Source organism: Pseudorasbora parva, chromosome 25 (assembly GCF_024679245.1).
Source record: "Pseudorasbora parva isolate DD20220531a chromosome 25, ASM2467924v1, whole genome shotgun sequence".
Lineage (NCBI taxonomy): Eukaryota > Metazoa > Chordata > Actinopteri > Cypriniformes > Gobionidae > Pseudorasbora > Pseudorasbora parva.
The window spans coordinates 5,033,020-5,043,799 of record NC_090196.1 but is presented as its reverse complement, the minus strand read 5'-3'; the positions used below and the strand labels follow the sequence as shown (position 1 = coordinate 5,043,799).

The following is a 10,780-nucleotide window of genomic DNA, read 5'->3' as shown; positions in this document are numbered from 1 at the left end:
GTCTGTAGAGATTTGAACCAATCACCAACTTCCCTCCAAAGTCCTTTTCTAGCGGGAAAAATTATGCACTCGAATATTTAATAATATATTGACTAATAAGATAGATAAATAAAGTACTGAAATATTTGATAGAAATTCATAAAGGCATTACAGATTGTATGGGAATTATTAATATTAATGTAACAATGTGTTTTTATTTGTGAACAAAGAACATTTTTGAACTAAAATGGTAAAACAGTAATTTAAACAAGCTTTATAAATCATTTACTTCACTATCAATGTGTTACTGGGGTTTGCACACTTTAACATGGAATATGGATGTTAATCGCTGTCTCTGCCAAAAGTGCTAACTTGCACCTTTCACACACACAGTATTCTGGGCACATTGATCTTTTGATACTGTGGTTTTATGCTCCTATTGTAGTATTGGGAGTTTAATCACTGCCTTTATTGTGTGTGGGGTTGTTTGTAGTGTCACAGTCCTCCAGCAGTGTGGAGTGAATATATTCTGTCTGTTCTGTGCTATATAACATCCCCATTTGCACTGTAATCATCAATGTCTGAACCCCTTTCTGAATATTTAATGTGTAAAAAATCGTTTAGCGGTAATTTATTTTATTTGATTTATTTGTCACATTTCTTATATCATTTGTTTAGATTGCATGAGAGTAAGTGGCCACAACTCAAAAAGGTCATTGGCTTTTCCATTCAAAATGATAAAAGGAGTAAAATTACAGGAGTTTTGCTCTTTTTTCAGAATTAGTGGTTGGCTCTTAAAAGAGCCGTTGAGGAATTAACTATATTTGCCTGTACTGGTAAGAACTACTTCTTTTTGGGAGCTGCCTTTTTAGGCTTGGCGGCTTTAGGCTTCGCCGTCTTGGGTTTAGCCGCCTTGGCTTTCTTGGGGCTCTTGGCTGCTTTCTTTGCGGCTGCTGGCTTCTTTGCCTTCTTGGGGCTCTTCGTCGCCTTCTTGGGTGATTTCTTGACGGCTTTGGGCTTCTTTGCCGCTGCACTCTTGGGCTTCTTGGCGGCAGCGGGTTTCTTGGCCGCGGGCTTCTTCGCTTTAGGAGCCGCTTTCTTGGCTGGCTTCTTCTTGGTCTCGGCTTGCTGCTTGTTGAGCTTGAATGAACCCGATGCGCCGGTCCCCTTGACCTGCACCAGGGTGCCTTTAGTTACCAGGCCCTTGATGGCGATCTTGACGCGGGAGTTGTTCTTCTCCACGTCGTAGCCGCTGGCGGCGAGAGCTTTCTTCAAGGCGGCGAGGGACACGCCGCTCCTCTCCTTGGAGGCGGACACAGCTTTGACGATGAGCTCGCCGACGCCGGGACCTGCTTTCTTGGCTTTCGCAGCGGTCTTCTTCTTGGGCGCTTTGGCCGGGGCGGCAACAGCCGGGGCTGGGGCGGTTTCTGCCATCTTTCTCTGATCGGATCAAAAGTCTGTAAAAAGCTATTCTGGTTCCAGCAATGAATGAATGGCGCTCGCGCGGCACTGCTATTTTAAATAATCCATGAGAACCTTATAGACTCAACCCGCTCGCTCGGTGTCTGTGCGCGTCCACGAGCCCCTCGCGTGTGTTTTCTTCTCTTACATTTTGGGCAAAACCGAAGCGGTAAAATAGTTTGTCAAAGTCAAAACAAAGTTGAACACCAATCAGAGGTTCTGAGCTTTCATTAGAGACTAAAACACGCCAAGAGGAAATGTTTCTTTTGCCTCCATCAGATCAAACCCAAGGCGAGCTTCAGCCACGGGAAAAAGCCGCGTGTAAATTTGACGGATATTTTAAGTGTAAAAGTTGCTAAAAGCCCAAACGCGTCCTCTGTGTGTTCAGCAGACAGTCTCAAGGAGACTTTAACGAAATCAGCATCAGCGAGGGCGTGAGGAGGCTTTCATACAGCTGTTGTTTTAGGCAGCTTGAAGCACACGAACATCATCCGGAGGATCGAGTCTCTCTGTGACTCTCATGTCTGGCCAGCAGATGATCTGTCCTTACAATAACAATAATCACATTAATAAATTCACATGATCCCTCAAGTGTTAATGTTTTAACTATAAATCATTATATTTGTTTCTCCTCATTCATCTCAGTTTTCAGCATGTGAATGAGGATTGTGTTCGAGCTCATCTGGATGAGTTGTTAATTTTCAGACTTAAATAACTTTTTCTCCCTATTTATTTCCCTTCTTGTTCTAGCTTATACTTTTCAGAACAATGTTTGAATCTTGTTAGCATTTCTTATGTCATTGCCTCTTATATGTGTGAATTCATGTAAATAATAAAGCATAAGTCACTTATTGTAAATGTGTTATTTTTATTTTGAACCACTATAATTGATAAAATAGACCCTAAACCAACACACCAGATCAAGATAATGAAGTTGTTCAGAATTACACTGGTGTGTTAAACTGGGATTGGTGGGTCATTACTGGGATTCGGTGTAGGAATAACATGGTGGACAAAATAATAGCAGTGTGGACAAGTGGTATAAAGAATGGATGGCTGGATGATTTCCTATCACTCACATACATCTAGTTACATTATTACTTTGGGTTTAGATGGGCAACAGAATGTAAAACATTGCCAAAGAACTTTAAATACACTACTTTTTCAACTTTAAACATTGATTACTTTCACAATCACCATGCACACTCTGTGTCCACACGGTTAGCTCTTCTGATATATCAGGGTGACACTAACAGAGTGGACATTCTGACTCAAAATCAGCCACGGCACCGTGTCTGAGCAAAAACAAGCTACCATAGAAGGGTTATCTGATAAAGAATTGCGTGGTCTTTACTATGATTTTTCTACTTTTTAAAGATTTAGGTTTAGGTTACATCAGTTCTGGCTGGCTAAGAGAAAATAGAGAGTCATAGTAAATTCCCACACATGGTCCTCAAGGTTGGAATTGGTTAAGTGTCAACTGAAAACAACCTAGTTCTCCAGAACATACAGATAACATGTTCTTCTCCTCAGAAAGAAGTACAGGCAATATTTATATTTATTCTTTAGTGTTTCAGTAAAAAGAAAACCCATAGTTCATCTCTAGAAGCCAGGCTGAATGATTAAGCACTGTTACTGATACCGACCCTCAGACTAGTAGAAATCATTTAAATCATCTTAATATGTAGGCAAATAAAACTGCTATAGTTCTCATAGTTGTAAATTTGAGTTAATGTTATGCAATATGGAGCATTATGAATCTGTAAGGTTTTGTAGAATGTATAGCAATATTGTTAGGGTTTAACAGTTTAAGACCCAGAGACCAGATATGCGAAATGATGTTTTATCATCGGAGAGAATTTTACTGAATAATAGTTTGCAGTTTCATCGGTAGAGTCAGCTTCAGAGTCTCTCGGGGCGCTGGCAGGCCAGACTCTACTCTACACAGACAACTATACCCGTTTCAAGGGCACTGAATTACATCATTATGGACACGTGGGATATTACTGATTGGCATTAAGTCTAAACAATATGTCATGCGAGAATAGATAGGAGATGTGGTTGTTAATCAGGATGTATACATCAGACAATCCCAAGATTGGGGTAGTGTTGACTTCGGGGAAGTCCTAGAAAGGCGCCAAGAGGTCTAGGGTGTGAGAAAAAGTCCCAATCCAGTCGGAACACCTGCACAGAACATGCAACGTGCATGCTCATGACACACACACACACACACACACACACACACACACACACACACACACACACACACACACACACACACACACCGAATTTTCAAAAATCACAGCTTCATCTGAAAAATTATAAAACTTGGTTACTTTTCTAGCATTATAGCTTCAAAAAATGACCCCCATAGGAAATGAATGGGAAATCTACAAAAACACAATGCTGAAAAAAAGTACACAGCAGTATAGGGATGACGCTCTAAAACATCAAGACTGTGATATTGACACATCCACTCACACACGCACACTTATACACACACATGAAAAACTGAACCTATGAACCACATTTTGAATTATTAAAAATCACATCTTCGTCAGAATTATATGAAACTTTGTGACTATTCTAACATTAGGTATGTAAACACAAAAAATTGAGGGCATGATTCGAGCATGTAAAAAAAAAATACTCCCACTTGCCTCTTCGGTCAAAAATGACCACCATGGGAAATTAATGGGAAATCTGCAAAAACACAAATTCACAGAAAAAAAAAAAATCACCATTTCTAACATTTTTAAAAATATAAAAATAGTATTTGATATTTTTTTAAATATATATTCAAATCCATCCAAAAAATGTTTTATTAAATGTGTTGAAAAGTGAACTGTTAAAAAAAACAAAAAGGGAATTCACAAGCCCCTCCATAGAGACCTCTAGTGGATTACAGCCATGGTTGCATAATTTCTTAGACAATTCCAAAAGAGGGCGCTAATCTGTCTTCAAATATTTTTTTTGAAGGCCTAGTCTCTATTTTAACCTAAAATACTGCGATATAAAATAAAAATAAAAAAACAATAAAAATAAATAAATAATTTGAAATGGTAAAAATAGACAATAATTATTGCATAAATCGATCTAACAGCAGCTTTTGACACTGTGGACCACGGTCTATGTGTGGACCTTTCAGTCCCTATCATCCGCCTTGCAGAACAGGTCGGCCTCAAGGGTTCAGTCCTGCAGTGGTTTTTCTCCTACTTGAACAACTCGATCGATTTAAAATTTGTTTGAAATAAAATTAAAATTGTATTATGTCTTTCTTTTTTTTTCTTCTTTTTTTTATCATTCCCTTATTGTATAGTTGTACCTACATTTCATATTTGATCTAGTTATTTTGTAGGCTTTAATGTGAATGTTATCTGTATGCACCGGGGTCTGAGAGTGACGCAATTTCGATTCCCTGTATGTATGTACTGTATATGTGGAAATTAACAATAAAATAAATAAATTGATAATTTTCATCGTCCACTGCTCCTCTGTCCTCTGGAGTGCCACAAGGATCCATTCTTTAAGGATCTATATGCCTGTGTTTCCAAATGACGGCTCAGCTCTAGACTCCTTGCATAGTTGCCTGTCTGATATTAAACAATGGCTTTCACAAAACTTTCTTCATCTGAAAGAGAGTAAAACGGAATACATTATTTTTGGTTCCTCTATTTAAAAAAAAAAAAAACTGCTGTAAAGCTGAACAACTGGTGTTTCACTACATGTGAAAAAAAATGTGGCCCTGCCCCAGATGCAGCTCATTCAATAGTTTCTACTAAGTCTGTCAAAAAGTGTCTTACACAACAGAAGTGGTAGTTCTCAACGACACAATTATAATTAATCACAAGCATTGAGCTCTTTAACAGACAAGATGTGTGGCTCTTAAAAGAGCCTTTGGGGTGGTTAAGGTCAGCGCACACTTCACTTGGAGCTGGTGTATTTGGTGACGGCCTTTGTGCCCTCGGACACGGCGTGTTTGGCCAGCTCTCCGGGCAGCAGCAGACGCACGGCGGTCTGGATCTCTCTGGAAGTGATGGTGGAGCGCTTGTTGTAGTGCGCCAGACGAGACGCCTCACCGCCGATGCGCTCGAAGATGTCGTTGACGAAAGAGTTCATGATGCCCATCGCCTTGGAGGAGATGCCGGTGTCAGGATGAACCTGCTTCAGCACTTTGTACACATAGATGGCGTAGCTCTCCTTCCTGGACTTTCTGCGCTTCTTTCCTCCCTTACCGGCGGTCTTGGTGACGGCCTTCTTGGAGCCTTTCTTAGGCGCAGACTTTGCTGGTTCAGGCATGATGCTGAGTCGATGTGAGCTCAGTAGCGAGACAGAGGTATTTATGCACCGCCATATGCTAATTTACTGAGAGATACGGAGATCTTCTGATTGCCTGTTGTCATAGGCCGAACCTATAAACTCGTATTTCATTGGACAACTCAAAGCATCAAGATAGGAACGAGGGCCAATCACGGGCGGGTAAATATTAGCCCCCCCTACAGCTTTATGTTTGAAGGACAACCCAACAAGATTTCGTTTCCTTTGTTCATTTCCCGCCTTTTTGCTTTAATAAAAGTTTAATATTCTCCAAGATGGTGTAATCTGAAACCTCATTTTTAGACTAAAGTAAATACTCATACTCTTTTTTACTCATAAATAAGTAGATTTTATACCAGAAATTCCCTTCTACACAAAAGCCCCTTTACCACTAACATTTAATTTTTCCCCAATTGTAAATACACATCATTAATACAGCATTAAAACACCTAGAAAGACAATTTGTTTAATACTTTCTTTGCAGAACGGTCACATTCCCGAACCCGGAACAATCCTTATGTGAAAGTTAAGGGGCATAAAACAACATGAACTGCTTGTAATGTTTTTGCGGCTATTTATTAAATAAATCCTATTTCTAAGATATGGAATGTCGATACTGGGCTTTAATAAACTTGTTTATTTTAACCAGATCACCAACTTTGATATGACTCTTTATACGACAGCGTGGGTGGCTCTTAAAAGAGCCGTTGGGTTTGTTGTTTCTCTTGGTTTCAGGCGTTTAACCTCCGAAACCGTACAGGGTGCGTCCCTGTCGCTTCAGCGCGTACACAACATCCATGGCGGTGACGGTCTTTCTCTTGGCGTGCTCGGTGTAGGTCACGGCATCGCGGATAACGTTCTCCAGAAACACCTTCAACACTCCGCGGGTCTCCTCGTAGATCAGACCGGAGATGCGCTTGACGCCGCCGCGGCGAGCCAGACGACGGATGGCGGGTTTGGTGATTCCCTGGATGTTATCGCGCAAAACTTTACGGTGACGCTTGGCGCCTCCTTTACCGAGTCCCTTACCGCCTTTGCCTCTTCCAGACATGGTTATCTTAAGTAGATCAAACTACAACAACTGAAGAAAACAAGGCAGCAAAGGAGGCCAGTTATATTTGCTTAAAGGACCTGACAGAAGCCACCAACCGCGCAACAAACCCCTCCCCTCGATATTGCTCGAGCGCAAAACATTGTCATTTAACCCCTAAACCAGGGGTGTATTCCAGAAAAAAAGGTTAATATTGTCACATATACCCTGAGCTCTCGGTTGATTAACCCAAACCTGTCTTACTCGAGGTATGCTGTTTCCAAAAACACATCTGGGAATAAGTTCAGACAACTCAAAGTATGTTCCCGGTCAACACACAAGACTTTCTCAAACAGAGCGACGAATCAATGATTCACACAATGGAAACAGACGCTAAGAAAAAGCTTCTTCTTTTGATTGATGGCGATGCACATAATCTATTTAGCCGCCTATTGGGTATTTGTGCAATAATAGTCCAGGCAAAGTAACTCATTTTGGAGCCAAAAATAGAACTAATTGTAAAATATTTGTTTTCAGCTTAGATCATTTCTATGAGGTGTCCACAACAACATACTAAAAGTCCTAAGAAATCCTAGTTGAGGAAATATGTTAAATTCTCATCAATCCGAGATGTGTGCCAGTAAGGCCAGACAACAATAGACCCCAATGGGGCTATTTTTTATTCCTTTACTCCTTTCAAAGTAAGACTTTATACAATGAAAGTGTCCATGAAAAGTAAAAAAAAAAAAAAAAAAAATTGTATTACAAGTTTCTTTGAAAATGATTTTGAATATGTAAATGAGCTATACACTAATCGAATAAAGACTACCCAAAATATACCCGCATAGGCTTCATTTTTTTCCTTTGCTTCTACCACAACAAAACTTTACACAATGAAGGTCTACATCAAAAGTAAAACTTTTTTTGCAAATTAGCAATACACTAATCGAATATGCCCAAAATACTCCCTAAAAGGCTTATTTTTTTCCTTTACTCCTATCACAATCAAACCTCACACAGTGAAAGCATACATGCATGAAAAGTAAAATTGTTGTTTTCCAAGTTTCTTGGGAAAATCTATTTTAAATATGCAAATGAGCTCAACGCTATGCCTAACTGACTTACGGCCAGAAAGTTAACCTATGCATAAACACGATACATTTGAAGTCCCTTGCCACAAAAGACTTACACTCACCTAAAGGATTATTAGGAACACCATACTAATACTGTGTTTGACCCCCTTTTGCCTTCAGAACTGCCTTAATTATACTTGGCATTGATTCAGCATGGTGCTGAAAGCATTCTTTAGAACTGTTGGCCCATATTGATAGGATAGCATCTTGCAGTTGATGGAGATTTGTGGGATGCACATCAAAGGCACGAAGCTTCCGTTCCACCACATCCCAAAGATGCTCTATGGGGTTGAGATCTGGTGACTGTGGGGGCCATTTTAGTACAGTCAACTCATTGTCATGTTCAAGAAACCAATTTGAAATGATTTGAGCTTTGTGACATGGTGCATTATCCTGCTGTAAGTAGCCATCAGAGGATGGGTACATGGTGTTTATAAAGGGATGGACATGGTCAGAAACAATGCTCAAGTAGGCCGTGGCATTTAAACAATGTCCAATTGGCACTAAGGGGGCTAAAGTGTGCCAAGAAAACATCCCCCACACCATTACACCACCACCAGCAGCCTGCACAGTGGTAACAAGGCATTATGGATCCATGTTCTCATTCTGTTTACGCCAAATTCTGACTCTACCATCTGAATGTCTCAACAGAAACCGAGACTCATCAGACCAGGCAACATTTTTCCAGTCTTCAACGGTCCAATTTTGGTGAGCTTGTGCAAATTGTAGCCTCTTTTTCCTATTTGTAGTGGAGATGAGTGGTAACCGGTGGGGTCTTCTGCTGTTGTAGCCCATCCGCCTCAAGGTTGTGCGTTGTGGCTTCACAAATGCTTTGCTGCATACCTCGGTTGTAACGAGTGGTTATTTCAGTCAAAGTTGCTCTTCTATCAGCTTGAATCAGTCGGCCAATTCTCCTCTGACCTCTAGCATCAACAAGGCATTTTCGCCCACAGGACTGCCGCATACTGGAGGTTTTTCCCTTTTCACACCATTCTTTGTAAACCTTAGAAATGGTTGTGGGTGAAAATCCCAGTAACTGAGCAGATTGTGAAATACTCAGACCGGCCCGTCTGACACCAACAACCATGCCACGCTCAAAATTGCTTAAATCACCTTTCTTTCCCTTTCTGACATTCAGTTTGGAGTTCAGGAGATTGTCTTAAACCAGGACCACACCCCTAAATGCATTGAAGCAACTGCCATGGGATTGGTTGATTAGATAATTGCATTAATGAGAAATTGAACAGGTGTTCCTAATAATCATTTAGGTGAGTGTATATTGACTTTAGGAATTGTATGCCCAATCTTGCCTCCAGTTTCTTTCTAAAAAAAAAATCTTATTTTTTTTAATGTGCAAACAAGCCTTGCCTAATCAGAAGAAAGTCAGAATAGCCATATTAGTCATTAGTAACATGGTGAGATTACATTTTGGGCTGGTAGATTAACAAATTATTGGTATTGTAGGTAAATTTATGAGATTACAGGCAGAAGTCATTCTTACCAACTAAATGATTTCTCAGAAGACAGATGAAGAACCAGATAGGCACACTTTCCAGACATTCCAGCTCTTTAAAATAATTTTGCCATTTTGTAGTTAGCAAGTATTTTAGACCAGGCAGGCCACACATCAGACTTCAAATTATATTGAGCCTAATTTCATTGCTGGACAACACTTTGACAGCTTTTTCAGGGAGAAATGGAGAAGTGTAAAATATGTAATGAGTCATTCAGTGATGAAAACACATCGTTTGTTAGGACAAACAGTATTCAATAAGTGTGGTGCTGGTGTGCATATTAAGTCATTTAAAAAGAAACTTGTTATACAAAAAAAATTTACTTTTCATGTATACCTTTACTGTGTAAAGTTGTATTGTGGTTGGAGTAAAGGGGAAAAAAAGCCTATTTGGGTGTATTTTGGACATATTTGATTAGTGTATAGCTCATTTGCATAGTATAATTCATTTTCAAAGAAACTTGTAAAACAAAACAAAAATAACTGTTCATGTGTACTTTCATTGTGTAAAGTTTAATTTTGATAGGAGTAAAGGAAAAAAAAAAAGCCCCATTGGGGTCTATTGTTGTCTGGCACACATCTCGGATTGATGAGAATTTAACATATTTCCTCAACTAGGATTTCTTAGGACTTTTAGTATGTTGTTCTGGACACCTCATAGAAAAGATCTAAGCTGAAAAAAGGCTAATTGTAAAATAATTGTCGTAAAACGCTATTTTGCCTGTACGATAATTCTGTCTTTGTTTAATACGAAATCTTTATTCACTGAGAATAAGGATTATATTGTTTGTTTGAGGCTAATTAATTGAATGCAGATTCATCTGTGAGATTACAATAAAATTAAAAATATAATTTTAATTGAATTATAACATTTAAACTTTTAGTCTAACTCTTTTAAATGTTTATTATTGTGTAGTATGTAATTGAGACAAATTTGGTCATAATATAACACATCTGAATACCTCTTAATCAAACTAACCCTGGATCATGAGCCGCACCGGTGCAGGTTATGTTCAGAGAGTGAGTTGCTTTGGCTACTTACAGACCCTGAAAGTTAGTTTTTGGAACCAAAAGTTGAGGTTATTCACTTTCTTACACTTAAACATACCCAGCCAGGTATGTCACAAAACGAATGCTTTCTGGAACACACCCCCTGGGTGCATGGAGACAGTGACATTGAACTAACAGTGATTATGAGCATAAGATCATGCAGGTGTGTATATCTACAGAACACTAGTGAGTGTGGGCATTTTCAACCACTTTACCCAATTTGCTCTAATCCACTGGGGGCTTTGGCCACTTATTGGTAAATGCCCATTTTGGTTTAGCGTGTCTACTTATCAGTAG

At 39.4% G+C, this 10,780-nt stretch overlaps 3 protein-coding genes across 3 annotated transcripts; all 3 read right to left on the bottom strand.

Annotated features, from left to right (window-relative positions):
• Window positions 1-611: 611 nt before the first annotated feature.
• LOC137064879 (histone H1-like) lies at window positions 612-1,449 on the bottom strand. The gene has a single exon (XM_067436419.1). The coding sequence runs from the start codon at window positions 1,411-1,413 to the stop codon at window positions 823-825; it is 591 nt and encodes a 196-aa protein (XP_067292520.1). The 5' UTR covers window positions 1,414-1,449; the 3' UTR covers window positions 612-822.
• Window positions 1,450-5,345: 3,896 nt separating this feature from the next.
• LOC137064893 (histone H2B-like) lies at window positions 5,346-5,765 on the bottom strand. Its single transcript, XM_067436431.1, has one exon. The coding sequence runs from the start codon at window positions 5,737-5,739 to the stop codon at window positions 5,365-5,367; it is 375 nt and encodes a 124-aa protein (XP_067292532.1). The 5' UTR covers window positions 5,740-5,765; the 3' UTR covers window positions 5,346-5,364.
• Window positions 5,766-6,241: 476 nt separating this feature from the next.
• Window positions 6,242-6,824, bottom strand: LOC137064891 (histone H4). Its single transcript, XM_067436429.1, has one exon. The coding sequence runs from the start codon at window positions 6,806-6,808 to the stop codon at window positions 6,497-6,499; it is 312 nt and encodes a 103-aa protein (XP_067292530.1). The 5' UTR covers window positions 6,809-6,824; the 3' UTR covers window positions 6,242-6,496.
• Between the last annotated feature and the right edge of the window lie 3,956 nt (window positions 6,825-10,780).

What these genes read in the sequence shown, in the direction of transcription:
- LOC137064879 (XM_067436419.1), bottom strand. Translation starts at nt 1,413, where the DNA reads ATGGCAGAAACCGCCCCAGCCCCGGCTGTTGCCGCCCCGGCCAAAGCG.
- LOC137064893 (XM_067436431.1), bottom strand. Translation starts at nt 5,739, where the DNA reads ATGCCTGAACCAGCAAAGTCTGCGCCTAAGAAAGGCTCCAAGAAGGCC.
- LOC137064891 (XM_067436429.1), bottom strand. Translation starts at nt 6,808, where the DNA reads ATGTCTGGAAGAGGCAAAGGCGGTAAGGGACTCGGTAAAGGAGGCGCC.